Genomic DNA, 17,990 nt, shown 5'->3' with positions numbered 1-17,990 from the left:
TGCATCAAGAATCTAACCCCTCCCTGGTACACCATTTCTCCAACTACACATTCATCGGTGTTTGGAATAATGAGCGAGATACCATTGAAACTCATGGATCTCTGACAGGACTGAACAGATTGAAATGGGAATGATAGCACTTGCTAGGATGCCTAGAATTAGAGTAGGCCATTGCAGACCTAGATGAGGAGAAACTTTTTCACTCAGGACGGTGAATCTGTGAATTCTGTACCACAGAAAGCCAAGTTATTAGGTATGTTTAAGAAACAAATAATAGGTAATTAGAAGCTGAGGTATCAAGATATTTATGGAGGGCGCAGATGCATAGTATTGACTTTAGATGGACCCAGGATTCAGTCATTGTTTCTGATTCATGGCTTTTGCAGTGCATTAGATTTTTCTGTTTTGGATTGTATTTCATGCTGATCTTGTTTGAGATCCATATCTATTAAGGTTTGGCTTTGTTAATGGAAGACACAATCCTTTTACTACATGTCGGGAGGCATTGGCCTAGTGGCATTATCGCTGGACAGTTAGTCTAGAGACCCAGGAAATGTTCTGGGGGTCCAGTTTCAAATCCCACCATGGCAGATACTGGAATTTGATTTCAAGAAAAAAAAAGTCTGGAATTAAGAGTCTCATGGTAACCATTGTTGATTGTCAGAAAAACCCGTCTGGTTCACTAATGTCCTTTCAGGGAAAAAAAACTTCCATCTTTGCTTGGGGTCTGGAATCCAAGTAATGTGGTTGACTCTTAACTGCCCTCTTGGCAATTAAGGATGAACAATGAATGCTAGCCTAGCTAGTGAATGAATTTAAAATTGGCAATTTTGATGTTAACTGAAATAAAATTCTATACTTTGAAAATAGTTTGGTCAAGCAGCATCTGTGGCGTCACAGTATACCTTTCAGGAGGGAACCCGAACAGTGGGAAGGGAGCAGCTAAAAGGAGAAGTATTACATTCCCTGATCTTGAATGGCAATGTAGTGGGACATAGGAAAGAAAATGCTGAGGTCAATTCAGGACTGGGCAGATGGAACAGACATTTTTTAAACACCTTTCAAGGCCCTCAAGCACTCATTCCAGGTGAAATAGTAATTTGCTTGAACTTTAAACATAATATGCTGCATCCATGCAGGTTCCTCCACATGGGGAACACTGCAGGTTGCTTTACTACTTGACAGTCAGTAGAAATGTTGGTGATGTCCAATTGTGTGATCAGTCTTCTTTTTTCCAGATGTAGCCCTACACCCCATAACCAAATTTGGGACCAGTTTTTCATAAATTCTGCGTGAGTTGTAGCTGCATGCCTTTGCATCATTCAAACATGCCCTTTCCAACCTAATTTAATCAATTATAATTTATTCTCCATGTGTCTTTCTCAACATCTTAAGGTTATCGTCACTGCTACTTAAGAGTGCTCTCATTACGAGTTCCAGTGCAAAAGTCTGTAAAGGGCCTGCGGCTGAATGGAAGTATGCCTGGTATCTTAAGCTCACAACTGATCACAATATCAGAGCCCATGTAATTTAGTTTTGCCAGCTCTTTGTACAGTAGGGAAATAATAACTAGTTTGTAATTCCAATGTCAAAGCCGTAGAATTTTTCTTTAAATAGATGTCTTTGCAAAAGGTGCTGAGAGCATGTTGTTTAAGTTGTTTTAATTCAAAAGGCTGCCAATCAAACACATTTGAACGAATCAAACTGCATGTTGTATTTTGATTAATTGAGCTCCTTCCTAAAGCAAATTACAAAGTGCAAATCAACCATTCATTATCATTTAATATCAATTTAAACAGAAGCATGATTTCTGTGAATGCAGCTAGGTTTTCTTTAACCTTGCATGTGACAGTTAAAGGAACTAATGGTAAATGTAAAACCTTGATTGAAATAATTCATTTTGTCATGGTTAGTTTTCGATATATGATGGGTACATGTGTTAGCTTAAACATAAGAAGGATGCTGGCTTGGAATGGAGACCCCTGTAGCAGACGACAAAGTGGTTTCTGTGCTTCAGATATGAAACTGTTCACAGCATAACGTCTGTATGTATAAAATATGTACTTGTGGGTGTGGTAGTGCTGTTGTCGTCATAATGCAGAGAGGAAGTTTTTAAGTGTAATGGAAAGGTGTGACATAAAGGGTCCTGACAACATTCCATGCTCATGTGGAAAGCAGTTAATTGCTCTTGATGAATTGGGTATGCCTGCTTTGTCAAGAATGGTTCTCTTGTTGTACACATTCATAACAAAAATACAGCAATAAAGATGTCATTGCACTCCAGCTGTTTTATGAAGCCTAAGTTACATAAAAGGGCTTTTCACCACAGGTCATCAAACAAAAATTGGCAGTGTATAAACTGGCCAAAAGGTGTACTTGGGAAAATGTTTATTTTCACTATGTGGAGGTATTTTTTTCCACAATGTTCTCCTATCTATGATTTCTGCCAGCTGTTGACCATTTCCCAGATTGGTAATTTTGAAAGATATTAAGAAAGCATGCAGAGTTTGGGCTTTCCTTATTGCTGGTGTATGGACTGGATGCTCTCATTTAAAGTTTATGCACAGAAGGGAATTTGCATTTTTCACATTCTATGTGAAGCAATCAATGTGCACAATTACCAAATGCTATATAACTCGTAATGAAGCCCCTTTGTCAATATCATGCATATTCTTCATGCACTCTGTCAAGACATCTGTTCCAAACCAATTTATGGAGACAATGTGAGTAGTGTATTACATTGTAATGCATGGTACTGCACATTACAAGTCAGTAGATTACTAATGGGGTACATCAAATGATCCATTTCTAAAATCATGCACATGAAAACAGATCTTGCATATATATATATATATATCCACCTTCATGTTGACTAATTCTGTCCTTTGACAAGGTCTTCTGCTAGGTGACTGCAGTTAGGCCTAGCAAAACTGGAATCCGTGGGTATCAGGGGACAATCTCTCTGCTGTTTGGGGTCATACCTGGCACATAGGAAGATAATCACTGTTGGAGGTCAGTCATCTCAGCTTCAGGGTAGTGTCCTAGGCCCAATCATCTTCAGCTGCTTAACATTGACTTTCCCTCCATCATAAGGTCAGAAATGAGGGTGTTTGCTGATGATTTATACAATGTTCAGCACCATTCACAATGACTCAGCTACTGAAGCAGTCCATGTTCAAATGGACCAAGATCTGGACAATATCCAGGCTTGGGCTGACAAGTGGCAAGTAACATTTGCACCACAGAAATGCCAGGCTATCGTCATCACTAATAAGAGACAACCTAACCATCATCCCTTGACATTCAGTGGCGTTACAATCACGGAATCCCTCGCTATCAAAATCCTTGGGGTTACTATTGACCAGAAACTTGACTGGACTTGCTACATAAATGCAGTGTCTACAAGAGCAGGTCAGAAGCTAGAAATACTGCAGCAAGTAACTCACCACCTAACTCCCCAAAGCCTGTCTATTATGTACAAGGCAGAAGTCAGGAGTATGATGGAATGCTCCCCTTCATTGTACGTGTGATGACATTTCTTACTGAATCATTAAATTTGTAATGTAATTGCTATAGTATTCCCGGAATAAAAGTTCAGTTTGTAGTGGTTTGTGGTTTAGTGCAGAATAACAGAAGTGACTATCCTTCAAAAGTAATTAATTGATAATGAAATGCTTTGGTGATCCTTAAGACTGTTAAATTATAATTAGCTCTTTGTGTAACATTATCATTATGAATATGTGGCTCATTGAACATTTTTGGAGTAATGTATATAAACAGTACAACGCTGCCATAGTTGAATAAGTGCTATGGTAGCTAATTTGGTAATCCTATGTCTTAATTTGTTTCTTTTTTCCTTTGTCGTTGCAACTGAAACTGCCAAATTAATTCTTGGAATAAAGTCGAAACTCCACATTCGCTCAGGAAGGAAGCCGTCCAAGACCTTCATCTGTAGGACACTTGGTTGACCACATAGTGCATGTTTCATCGAGTGAGGTCTTTGCCAACCACAAATCTCCTTCCTCTACACAAGCAAACAGTATTATTCTGGAGTCATCTCCGTAAGTTTCCACCGTTGTTATTTAATACACATGTTCAGGAGATTTATCTAACTTGTGTGTGGGAGTTTTCATGTTGTTTGGGTTTGTTGTGCCTATTGAGCCTATTGTTGTGGTTGGGTGGGATGTTCACAGCCAAATTACTTTTTTAATGTTTTATTTTCACTATTCATTCTGGTGTTATCAGTTCCATGTTAATTTTTATAATGTTGAGGAGACATTTTTTTGCAATCAAATCTAAGCTTGCACCAGTTATTAGGGAATGCAATGGCCTAGTGGTGTTAGACAATAGACAATAGATGCAGGAGTAGGCCATTCAGCCCTTCGAGCCTGCACCGCCATTCAATATGATCATGGCTGATCATTCCCAATCAGTATCCTGTTCCAGCCTTATCTCCATAACCCTTGACTCCACTATCTTTAAGAGTTCTATCCAATTCTTTCTTAAATGAATCCAGAGACTGGGCCTCCACTGCCCTCTGGGGCCGAGCATTCCACACAGCCACCACTCTCTGGGTGAAGTAGTTTCTCCTCATCTCTGTCCTAAATGGTCTACCCCGTATTTTTAAGTTGTGTCCTCTGGTTCGGCACTCCCCCATCAGCGGAAATATGTTTCCTCCTGCCAGAGTGTCCAATCCTTTCATAATCCTATACGTTTCAATCAGATCCCCTCTCAGTCTTCTAAACGCAAGGGTATACAAGCCCAGTCGCTTCAGTCTTTCCGTGTAAGGCAATCCTGCCATTCCAGGAATTGACCTCGTGAACCTACGCTGCACTCCCTCAATAGCCAGAATGTCTTTCCTCAAATTTGGAGACCAGAACTGTACACAGTACTCCAGGTGTGGTCTCACCAGGGCCCTGTACAGCTGCAGAAGCACCTCTTTGCTTCTATACTCAATTCCTCTTGTTATGAAGGCCAGCATGCTATTAGCCTTCTTCACGACCTGCTGTACCTGCATGCTTGCCTTCATTGACTGGTGGACAAGAACACCCAGATCTCTCTGAACAGCCCCTTTACCTAATTTGATACCATTGAGGTAGTAATCTGCCTTCCTGTTCTTGCCACCAAAGTGGATAACCAGACATTTATCCACATTAAACTGCATCTGCCATGCATCTGCCCACTCACCTAACTTGTCCAGGTCACCCTGTAATCTCCTAACATCCTCATCACATTTCACCCTACCACCCAGCTTTGTATCATCAGCAAATTTGCTAATGTTATTGCTGATACCATCTTCTATATCATTTACATATATTGTAAAAAGCTGCGGTCCCAGCACGGATCCCTGCGGTACCCCACTGGTCACTGCCTGCCATTCCGAAATGGAGCCGTTAATCACTACCCTTTGTTTCCTATTAGCCAACCAGTTCTCTATCCAATCTAGTACTTTGCCCCCAATACCGTGCGCCCTAATTTTACTCACTAACCTCTTGTGTGGGACTTTATCAAAAGCTTTCTGAAAGTCCAGGTACACTACATCCACTGGATCTCCCTCGTCCATCTTCCGAGTTACATCCTCAAAAAATTCAAGAAGATTAGTCAAGCATGATTTCCCCTTCATAAATCCATGCTGACTCTGTCCTATCCTGTTACTATTATCCAGATGTGCTGTAATTTCATCCTTTATAATAGACTCCAGCATCTTTCCCACCACTGAGGTCAGACTAACTGGTCTATAATTTCCTGCTTTCTCCCGCCCACCCTTCTTAAAAAGTGGCACAACATTAGCTGCCCTCCAATCCTCAGGAACCGACCCCAATTCTATTGAACTCTGGAAAATAATCACCAGCGCATCCACGATTTCCCGAGCCACCACCTTCAGTACCCTGGGATGCAGGCCATCAGGTCCCGGAGACTTATCAACCTTCAGACCTAACAGTCTCTCCAACACCAAATCCTGGCAAATATAAATTCCCTTAAGTTCAGGTCCTTCAGCCACTGTTACCTCAGGGAGATTGCTTGTGTCTTCCCCAGTGAACACAGATCTGAAGTACCCATTTAATTCCTCTGCCATTTCTTTGTTCCCAGTAATATATTCCCCTGTTTCTGTCTTCAAGGGCCCAATTTTTGTCCTAACCATTTTTTTGCCTTGGACATACCTAAAAAAGCTTTTACTATCCTCCTTTATATTCTTGGCCAGTTTACCTTCGTACCTCAATTTTTCTCTGCGTATTTCCTTTTTACTAATCCTCTGTTGTTCTTTAAAAGCTTCCCAGTCCTCAGTTTTCCCACTTATCTTCGCTAAGTTATACTTTTTCTCTTTTAACTTTATATGTTTCTTTACTTCCCTCGTCAGCCACGGCCACCCATGTCTCCTCCTGGGATCTTTCTTCCTTTTAGGAATGAACTGATTCTGCAACTTCTGCATTATACACAGAAATATCCGCCATTGTTCCTCCACGGTCTTCCCTGTTAAGGTATTGCACCATTGAACTTTGGCCAGTTGCTCCCTCATAGCTCCATATTTCCCTTATCGCAAGGCAATTAATTCAGAAACTCAGCTAATGTTCTGGGGACCCATTGTTCAAATCTCCATCATGGCAGAATTTTTTTGAGACTTTATAAAGCTCTGGTTAGGCCCCATTTGGAGTACTGTGTCCAGTTTTGGTCCCCACACCTCAGGAAGGACATACTGGCACTGGAACGTGTCCAGCGGAGATTCTCACGGATGATCCCTGGAATGGTTGGTCTAACATATGAGGAACGGCTGAGGATCCTGGGATTGTATTCATTGGAGTTTAGAAGATTAAGGGGAGACTTAATAGAGACGTACAAGATAATACATGGCTTGGAAAGGGTGGACGCTAGGAAATTGTTTCCGTTAGGTGAGGAGACTAGGACCTGTGGACACAGCCTTAAAATTAGAGGGGGTCAATTCAGAACAGAAATGCGGAGACATTTCTTCAGCCAGAGAGTGGTGGGCCTGTGGAATTCATTGCCGCAGAGTGCAGTGAAGGCCGGGACGCTAAACGTCTTCAAGGCAGAGATTGATAGATTCTTGCTGTCTCGAGGAATTATGGGCTATGGGGAGAATGCGGGTAAGTGGAGTTGAAATGCCCATCAGCCATGATTGAATGGTGGAGTGGACTCGATGGGCCGAATGGCTTTACTTCCACTCCTCTGTCTTTATGGTCTTGCAGTATGGGCACTTTGGTCATATTGCATCTTGGAGCAATCAGTATTCTCATATCTGAGCACCACAGAAGGTAGACTGAAGATAAAATGGATTGAAAACTTGTACTATTGTTGTTCTTCAAAATAGGAATAATGGTCAAATCCATGATTCTGTCGTTTGTGACAGTTCTGTCTTATGTTAAATTATTAAATCTATTTTTAATAAATCACTATTTGAATTATAGCTGTACCTAAACAGGAAATGTTTCAAATGGATGACACATTGTATTCATCCAATATTTGAATTGTAACTTGGGTGCAGAAACCTTTAATTTTTATTTAGCAGATAATCCATTTATAGCCAACTTAACAAAATCTATATTTTATTTATTCGTGGGATGTGGGTGTCACTGGTTGGCCAGCATTTATTGTCTGTCCCTAGCTGCCCTTGAATTGAGTGGCTTGCCAGGCTACTTCAGAGGTCAGTTGCGAGTCAACCATATTGCTGTGGGCCTGGAGTCACGTAGGCCAGACCAGACGAGAATGGCGGATTTCCTTCCCTGAAGGAAGAAGAACATTAGTGAGTCAGGTGGTCTTTTCTGACATAGGCAGTGATTAAAATGGTCATTAGTAGATTCTTAATTCCAGCTTTTTAAAAAAAAAATTCAATTTTCACGATCTCCCCAGAAGATTAGCTGAGTTTTTGGATTAGTAGACCAGCGATAATACACTAGGCCATCGCTGCCCCCCTATCAGTTGTGCAAAAATGTTCTGTTGAATGATATTCGAAATGTATATGCTACTTTTTTATTACTATTTACATACCAAAAGTAATACAATGTAATTCAATTGGAAAGAAATGTAAACATGACCAGTTACAATAATGTAACCAGTGCAGAATGTACATCATTAAGCAGATTTTCTGCAGTTAAAGCATTAAATACAGTTTCAATACTGTAAAATATTTATCCAACCATTCATTATGAATTTAAACTTTGCTGAATAAATATGAAGCAGTACACTCTTGAGTTAAAATTTGATTCCTGAACCTCCATGTTATGCTAATGTGAAGGGGTGCACTTTTTTTCCAGAGGAAGGAAGTAATAAACTGCAGAAAAAAAAATTTTCTCACAAGTATGTACTATATGTAGCAAAGTTTTTTCTTTGTTAACTCCTTTCATGTGAATTAACCTAGACCAATCTGTTTTTAAGATGTGCTATGTTAGATCTAATACCAAAATCAATAGATTGGTGGATAGATAAAATATTCCTCGCTTTCTGCCTTGGTTGCTGCTGTGTTATCCATTAGCAGTTGCACAGAATAAAATATGTGCAAAAATTTGGCCTATTTTATAGCTGCAAAACCACTAATAAAACATTTTAAAGTTTTTAATTTAATGAAATTAGCCACTGTAACTGATGTAGTTTGTGAGTGAGTACAGGTTTTCATTATTTTCTGTTATTGAAATGTTAGGTGCTCATTGGTACACTAAAACACTGATGTAAAGTACATTTTTTGATAACCTCCTTTTCCATTGGAATTAATAGACTTTGAAATATATTCAATTTTTTAATGCAAATTTTTTGTTTTGATATTTTAATTTCAGTGATATGCAAATGAGCTTTGAGCGAAAGAGAACTCTGAAAATTAATGCAATTTCAGCCTAGAGCATTGATTGCATTCCGAGGGACTCATAATTGTGAAATACGGGAGTCCTGATTTATGAGTGTCCGGCTTACAAACGTTCATGCTTACAAACACACTCACATACATGGTTTTAATTTTAAAGACCTGAAATATTTTCTGTGCTTACAACTGGCTGCTTTACATTGTCCTACATTGTGTTCTAACTTGCATACAAATCAACTTAAAAACTGTTATGGACTAGACCAGACCCGCTCAAAACATTTCAAGAAGGTAGCCCAGACCCTAACTTTTCCAGTTGTTTAAGCAGGTTTAAGGTGGATATTCCAGGAATAATGCAGCTGGTCAAACCACTCGTTTTTAAACAAAACAGAATTTGTTTACAGACTACCAAATGAAGCACAAGCAAAAGAAAGCAGAATTCAGAATAACAACTATTTGAAAACCCGACCAATTTGATTTCCCCAGTAATTTAACAAAAAGCTGTTCCTATTTCCTGCAACACCCCATAAACACATCCCTTGGCAAAAAAGGTAAAATCAAACACTGGTTCTTACTGTAGAGAGAAATTCCAGAGAGGATTAGCTAGGGATCATTGGCTGAAACATGGAACCTCAAAGGCCCCAAGGGATCCTTCCATATCCATCACAAATTCACCTGCACCTCCACACACATCATTTACTGCATCCGCTGCACCTGATGTGGCCTCCTCTACATTGGGGAGACAGGCCGCCTACTTGCGGAACATTTCAGAGAACACCTCTGTGATACCCGCACCAACCAACCCAACTGCCCTGTGGTTGAACACCTTAACTCCCTCTTCCACTCCGCCAAGGACATGCAGGTCCTTGGCCTCCTCCATCGCCAGACCATGGCAACACGACACCTGGAGGAAGAGCGCCTCATCTTGTGCCTAGGAATCCTCCAACCACAAGGGATGAATGCAGATTTCTCCAGCTTCCTCATTTCCCCTCCCCCCACCTTATCTCAGTCCCAACCCTCAGACTCAGCACCGTCTTCTTGACCTGCAATCTTCTTCCCGACCTCTTTGCCCCCACCCCCACTCCGGCCTATCACCCTCACCTTAACCTCCTTCCACCTATCACATTTCCAATGCCCATCCCCCAAGTCCCTCCTCCCTACCTTTTATCTTAGCCTGCTTGGCACACCTTCCTCATTCCTGAAGAAGGGCTTATGCCCGAAACGTCGATTCTCCTGCTCCTTGGATGCTGCCTGAACTGCGCTTTTCCAGCAACACATTTTTCAGCTCTGATCTCCAGCATCTGCAGTCCTCACTTTTTCCTCTTGAAACATGGAACCTCTTTTTTTTCAGCTTCTTGCGGTCGCCAACTAAAGCTAAACCAAACTAGAGAACTCCCTAAACTGGGAGAACTGGCAACTCCCCTTTCATTGTACAAGTGTTTTTTGAAAAATTTAAAAGTCCTTTTCCCTGATTGTTGCCTCAGGCAGTATGAGTGAACCATAATCAAAGTGGCTAAACACCAGACAAATCAGAACCTCTGCCTTTCAAAACCTCTTTTGAAAAATACCAAGGACAATATAACCTTGTTAAAGGAGCAGCATTTTCACAAAGCAGACTCCGGAAGAGAACGTGTTGATAACCAAGGGACTGCCCCGAGGTTCTATTCTTCTCGTCTGCGAAATGTAGTACCAAATTAAAATTGTTGGCATATTTGTTGGTAGATTATTGAAGTTTTTCACTGTGTGGGAGCAATAAATGAAGCTCACAGTTTTTGTGTTATGCAGTGCATGGAATAGAACGTTCACCACAAGATGCAAAATAAAAACATAGCACATTGTCCCAAATGGAGATGATGTGACGTGCACATTTAGTTGTCATATTGCACAGCAAACTAGAGCAGGTACAGCAGCGCTACAGGTGCCTGATGTGGCACATTTTCTTTTAGTTTAATGTTGTTAAACCCATCCTTTGCCTCCTAACCACTTTTAATTCCAGTAGCAGGAAACTTTGACTGCCTGCTCAATTTGAGTGAGGTCATGCAAATCCTTTAAACTGATTTGAACTTTTTCTCTGAATCCGAATCATCAGGGAATGAACAATCATTGGTCTTTAGAAAGTTGCTCAGTTATGCTTCAACATTTTTCTATCTGGACTGAAAAATTAATGTGAACAAAATGCTAGAGTCCCTCCAGTTTGGAGAGAACAGTTAAGATCGCATTTCCTGAGGTGGATCTTATTCTGTGGATTCTGACTGACATGCTGAAAGTTTTCAGGGTTTCTCTGTTTTTCATTTTTTTTGTTACTTTTTCTTTTTACTGTTACATCCTCTTGATCGGATCACCTAATTCCTCCTGTTTGTGCTTCATATCTGCCCCTCCTTGTAAAGTAATAGTGTTATTTTTCTAATAGGGGTTCTGTTTAAAGTCCACTTTATAGAGGTGTAAGGAAAGCATCATTCTGCTTGATGACATAATGAATTAAAGTGTAACTATCTTTTAGCTATCAGGAGACTGCTGGAGAAGGACGGCCACCTGCATTGCCGCCAAAGCAGAAAAAAGTCACATCAACACAGTCCAACCCCTGCCAGCTGGAATTAGACCCTCCTTTTCAAGATCTATTGGATGGCCCAATTGCAACAGAAAAATCTACAGTAAGATATTCTGAATTTAAACAGTTCATGTTAGAATGGTTCAAAATGAAAATCTTAGTCATCTAAACTGACTTGCTTATTAAAACACTGCAGTGTCTGCTTCATTCTAAATGTAGTTTGAAAAACAGCTGACAGTATGATTTACATTGGTCGCAAACATTCCAAGAAATGTGTCCGTCAGGTCAGTGTGATGTGTCTAATGTCTGGGAAAAAAAGAATTGGTGAGCTTTCCACTTTTGTTTTAGTTTGTTTCTCAGTTTCAGCCTATGGATAGCAGACTGATGTAAAAATATGCCATCTCTTCAACTCCCACCACTAAGATAGTGTCAAACGTTGTACTTTGCATTCTGTTGGACTCAATTTGAGAGGGTGGGAGGGGTGTGGAGAAATGTAGATCCCAACATTCCAGTTGGCTATTTGGAAAGTTAGAGCCATGTGTGTGAAATTGATCATCTGCAGCCGGTCGGTAATGCATGCAAGAAAGATTTAAACGTATCTTGAAATGGAAGGGTTTAGTGAAAATCTGTGAACAACATGTCGGCCTTGCTATAGGGAACACCACTCTGAAAACTGAACACGACAAATGGTCAGGAACATATTCTCTCCATCTCGCTCTCAACTCTTAGGACTGCTTAACATCAAGATCCTGCTCCGCTAGTGGCAAAAATACAGTTCTTTGGTGAGCTTAACACAATAATCAGCAGAATCCCCAAGTCCTGTTTATTAAGTGATTCAAGTGCAAGCATGGATGTGAGGGCCTCCTTCCTCAGACATTTTGGCCTGGGAAAGACAAATGAGAACAGACAAAATACCTGCGGTAAGCTTCTACCGCAAGCTTTGTGTAACCAGTGCCTTTCAGAACAAACCAGATGACAAGATTTCCTGAAACATACAAAATCAGGGCATTGGCCTGAGGTGAATCTGATCAGCATTGTCAAGACTTGCAATACCGATCATTTGCTGACCTCACCAGGATCATCCATAGGATGAACCACTTGAAATGGTTAATTCAGAGTAGCAGTGATGTCCTGTGTCAACGCAAGCTAGACTGCTAACCCATATTTTAAAACAAACAGAAGGCGCGCTCCAGCTTTTTCATGGAAGCAAAATAGGAATGCCAAGATGCTGTCAATAATACTGCACTCTGAATATTTGGAAAGCAAGAGCAGAAAAATTCTGATCAGGTCAAACATAGCATCATAGTCTGATTGAACCAATCATTGAAACCAAGGAATCCATGCTCAGTTACAAGAGAGACTTGAGCAAGCAGACTCTGAATGAGCTAAAAGCCATTTAAAGTCCAATCAGCTGTTAAGTAATTCACCAGTGATTACAGATTATAACTTTATCAGAATATCCAGATATCCTTCATCACAGAATGCCTGAGACCCAAATGAAGGAATCTCTCAGACAACCGATCTATCAATGAGAAAAATAGCTCCACTGAAAATAAATGCAAAGAAAATCATTACTGATTGTGATAACGATTTGGAGAATGAATTGATTACTATCTTGAGTTGTATTCTAGGGAGAACACTTGCAGAGGAAGCTTTAAATATCATGGAAAAACTCCATGTTGAACCCACATTGGAGGAGTTCAACAAAGGTATTGACTCGCTTGCCGTAGGCAAACCTCCAGGTGCTGATGCTATACCTTGCAGGGGAAATAGGAACCAGCCCTCTGGCATCCACAGGACCTGTCTCTGGTTGAGGTTTGTGTCAGTTCCCAGAATATGAATGTGTGATCTTGTACAAGAACAAGTGGCTGAACACATCCACACCAAATCCTGGTTTGGAAATGCCGGTGTTGGACTGGGGTGTACAAAGTTAAAAATCACAAAACACCAGGTTATAGTCCAACAGGTTCATTTGGAAACTCTAGCTTTTGGAGCACAGCCAAATCTGTGAGATTTCAGAACCAGAGGATCTGCAGTTGACATGAGCTTCTCAGTTTGTCAGCTGCAAGAGAAATGTCATGAGCAACGGAGACCACAATATATTGCCTTCATTGATCTTAACAAGGCATTAAACCATATGAGCAGATACAGTCTGTTTAAGATGTAGAAAATTGGCTGACCAATAAAGCTGTTGAATCTGATCTCATTCTATGACAACAAAGTGAGTAAGGTTAGCTATGACACACCCTTTTGAGATCGGCATGGAGACAAACAAGTTGTATTCTGGCACTATCACTCTTTGGCATCTTATTTGCCATTGTGTCTTTCTATCATTTGCTGGGGTTATCTACTTAGGTAACAGACTGATTAAAAGTATTCTAGTTTTCCTTGCCAGACTTCCTAGACAAAGGTGCATCAAATTCTGATCAGAGAGTTGCTGTACATGAACAATTCTACGCTGTTGCTCCAAATTGAGAAACAGTTAAGTCGAATGGTGGGCACCAGGAAAACAAATGACTCTGCATTTAACGGAAATCGATCTCTTGTTGCTAAATTCAAAACACACTGCAAAAGCTGCAACTGGCATGTGCGTGCTGCATAAGTTTGTTATATCTGATCGGCATGGACGAGTTGGACCAAAGGGTCTGTTTCGATGCTGTACATCTCTGTGACTCTATGACTGTGAACGCAACTGAGTTTACCAATCTCCTTTCCTCAGTGCACACTCCTACTTAATGTAAAATAGCTTTTAGGGATGAATGACCATAATATTTTTGTTTAAAAGTGAGGTAGTTTAATCTGAAACCAGTATGTTAAATTTGAATAGAGGAAATTATCAAGTTAACAAAAGATACTTGGGCTGAGATGGATTGGGAAATAGATTGAGATATGACAGTGCTTAAGTCATAAGTGGTCTTTAAAGAATTATTGGAAAAGCACAGCAGGTCAGGCAGCATCCAAGGAGCAGGAGAATCGACGTTTCAGGCATTCCTGAAGAAGGGCTCATGCCCGAAACGTCGATTCTCCTGCTCCTTGGATGCTGCCTGACCTGCACTTTTCCAGTAACACATTTTCGGCTCTGATCTCCAGCATCTGCAGTCCTCACTTTCTCCTTTAAAGAATTATTATATTGTTCACAACAAGAAGACGTTCTTTCAAGGTACAAAAGCTCAAAATCAGCTGAGATTAATAACAAAAATTAAAGCTTAAAAGAAAAGGCCTATAAAGTTACATGAAACAGTCGTAAGCTTGAGGTTTGGGAGGAATTTAGGGTACGGCAAAGGAGCTCCAAGAAATGGCAGGGAGAATAAAATATAAATACATGTAAAAAGGAAAATTTGGGCAAGCTAAATGTGGGTCTAGGCAGCATCAGGGATAATTTATAATGGGGAATAGAATAATGGCAGGGAAGCTAAAGGTGATTATCTGCACTGAGGAAGATACAATGACATGCCCAGAATTAGAGATCCATGGGACTAGGGACAATGTGGATACGAAGGAAATTAATTTTAGTAGATTGTGTTGAAGAAATAATTGGGACTGAAAGTTGATTAGTTCCCAAGTGGATGCAGTGTTGATCATCATCCAAATTTTTTATACATTTTTGGAATGGATACTGTAAATTGAAAGGCAGAAAATATTGCCCTTCTATTCAAGAAGAAAGGGAAAGCGAAAACTGAGAAGTTCAGAGCTTTTAATCTTTTATTAATATCGTGAAAAATACTAGAAGCTATTGTAGCTTAATAATAAGTGGACATTTGGATAATAATGAACTGATTTGGCATTATCTCTTTGGTTTCCTGAAAGGGAAATAGTATTTGATGATCCTGTTGAATGTTTTGAGGATGCTACTGACAGAATTAATAACTGGGGGTTGTTGGTCATAGTGTAATTAGATAAACTCCCCCACAAGAGGTTGCTTAGCATAATACATGGGAGAGGAAGTAATGTGCTGGCATGAATTAGGAACTGGCTAACAATTTGAGTAGGAATAAACTGGTCATTCTCATGTTGGCAAGCTGAGACTAGTTGGAACTGCAAGAATTGATACTTCGTCCCAGCTGTCACAGTCTATATCAATGATTTGGGGGCTAACTGTAATATTTCCAGGTTTGCAAATTACACAAAGCTAGGTTGGAAATATTTGGTTTAAGGAAGATGCAATGCAACTTCAAATATTTTGGGCAGATTTAGTGAGTAGGCAATAGAATGGAGATGGAGTGAATTCTTGAAAAATGAAAGGCTGACCAGTTTGGTCAGATGAACAGATATGTGCAAGTTATTTCTTTATTAGAGGTTGGAAAGTGTAGAGGTACAAAGGGATATTTTGGATAATAAGTTGCTGAAAGATATCATGAAGAGCAACAGACAAGTGATTCACAAGATTTGCATAGATTACAGGAGTAGCTGAAGTCTTCAATTTTACAAGACTTTGAGACTGTTTCTCTGTGCAATTTTGGACCTTTTACCACAGGGAGAATGCTATTAACGTAGAAGAACTGCAACAATTGCTTATCAGACTTCTTCCTGGGATGGTGGAACTGTTGTATGAAAACAATGAGAAAACCATGCCAATGAGATCACCTCTCAATTTTCTCAGAATGAGAAGTGATCTTATTGAAAGCTACTATGTATTTAAAAGGATCGTAGTATGGATATAGGTTCCACATCCTGCAAGCCTTCGCATGGCTGAAATATAATTTAGGTACTTGGAGGTCAGAATAACATAATGGATATAATCATATCATTTCACAGCAAAACTGAGAGGGGCTCTCAAATGACTTAAAGTGTTAACTCTTTCTTTCCATAGATGCTGCCTGATTGGCAATGTCCAGCTTTTTTGTTCTTATTTCAGATTTCCAGTATCTGAAACAGTTTGTTTTGATGTTGAATGGGTATCCATTCATTTTAGTATGATCTGATATCCTACTTTTGTTTTTTTTTCAGCCGAATGGTATTGTCCCTCATGACAATCTCGTTCTGATAAGAATGAAGGCGGATGAGAATGGGAGATTTGGTTTCAATGTTAAGGTACACCTTGCTTATATTAATAAACTAATTTGTGCAATTGAAATGCATCAACTATTCTGATTTTTTTCAAATTTAGGTATTACAAAAGCATGCAGTTCACATTCAGGGTTGAGAAAGTGTTTGGAATGTGATTATTTTAGTACATTTTTTTCCCGAAAAATCTTTTTTTAAGGGTACAGGAAACTAAATATTTTCCTCAGAAAAGGAGCAGTGAACACTTTGACTTGCACATTAAACATCACTCAGCCATTGTGGTAAAAAAGTTCCTTTATTCTATCTAATGGAAGGTATAAGAAGTAAACAGTGTATAAGGAGGTATTGTAAAATGAGAAAGTTGCTAAGACTATTGAATTTGCTCAAGGAGGGTTTGCTGATGTAAAGAGGTTAGTTTTATTGAGTTATTAGAAGCTTCCCTGTTTTAAATCAAGTATGATGACTACTATGGGCTCAAAGGATGTTTTCTTATGTATTTAGTGAAAATTAGTGATACAGGTTGAGTTATTGAATCCAGTCACAATGATTTATTGAATATTCACACTTTTTGTGCAATCAAATGTCTTCCCATTGTATCTGCCTTCCCTTATCCCACTTTAAATGTTTGCTGTGTCTCCCTTCAAAATTTTAGAATACGAACACACAAAAAAAAACACAATCTCGGTCAAGTTAGAAGACTCTAACGTATTGTTACAGTCTTAGATTATACGATCAAAAAAAATAAGTATACGTATAGATCTACGTGTCATTTCCCATCAAAAACAAAGTCTGCAGTCAACCCAAATAATGCTCATCATGTGCATGATTTTGCTGACAGATATTGGCAAATGTGAAATGAACATGTTTGTAACTACGTATGCATATCAATTATTTATTTTACTATAAAGTGGGATCCTGGTATAGTTGTAGAAGAATATTGCAATATCTACATTAAATACCTTTTGGGTAGCCCATTTTCATAACTGGAAATAAATAGCTTATCATGTTCATTTATCTTTCAGGGAAAATTCAACTCCTTTTTGTTTTTACAGGGAGGTATTGATCAGAAAATGCCAGTAATAGTATCAAGAGTGGCACCTGGAACACCAGTGAGTAGCTGTCTATAAAGTAATGCATGAAATAATATTTTCTCAGCAGTTCTGACACAGTGAAAGCCTTCAACTGATCCTTCTCATGGATCTCACAGAATCTGATTTAAGACCCAGAAAAAAAAACAGATTTTGCAGCTTGTAATTGCTGTAATAGACCTGGACATAAACACAATCATGTTGTAAAACTCCATAACTACTATATCTGTTTATGTAAAAGCCAATCTCATTTAATCCCACGAGATTTGCCTTAACAAATACATTTCATGCGTCTCATCTAAAAGCAATTCTGCTTTTGACAGGATCAAAGCTAAATATATCAGAGCCAAAATGTAATCTTTACAATCACATAAAAAGTCTTAATTAATTGTTCATTAAAGTTTGTTATACTTAGCAAATTTCCTCAATTTCTTAATTGTCCATTAAGGCAGGAAGCATGTAGATTAATTTTGATTGTTGGAACATTTGATTTAAGGAATTTTATTTGTTGAATCTCAAACTATTGAAAGCATAGGGAACTCTTAAA

The 17,990-nt window shown here is 39.4% G+C and overlaps 1 protein-coding gene across 2 annotated transcripts in view; it reads left to right on the top strand.

The window, feature by feature from the left end:
* The window catches only part of ptpn4a (protein tyrosine phosphatase non-receptor type 4a), a 355,125-nt gene that overhangs the window by 286,858 nt on the left and 50,277 nt on the right, over positions 1-17,990 (top strand). For both annotated transcript variants that reach the window (XM_072579890.1, XM_072579891.1), the window contains exons 15-18: positions 3,903-4,061; positions 11,304-11,454; positions 16,299-16,382; positions 17,408-17,464. In XM_072579890.1, the coding sequence (XP_072435991.1) occupies positions 3,903-4,061; positions 11,304-11,454; positions 16,299-16,382; positions 17,408-17,464 (451 nt within the window). The remainder of the gene's footprint in view (positions 1-3,902; positions 4,062-11,303; positions 11,455-16,298; positions 16,383-17,407; positions 17,465-17,990) is intronic.

Source organism: Chiloscyllium punctatum, chromosome 10, assembly GCF_047496795.1.
Source record: "Chiloscyllium punctatum isolate Juve2018m chromosome 10, sChiPun1.3, whole genome shotgun sequence".
NCBI classification, from domain to species: domain Eukaryota; kingdom Metazoa; phylum Chordata; class Chondrichthyes; order Orectolobiformes; family Hemiscylliidae; genus Chiloscyllium; species Chiloscyllium punctatum.
The sequence above is the reverse complement of the archived record's forward strand: the minus strand, read 5'-3'. Positions and strand labels throughout refer to the sequence as shown.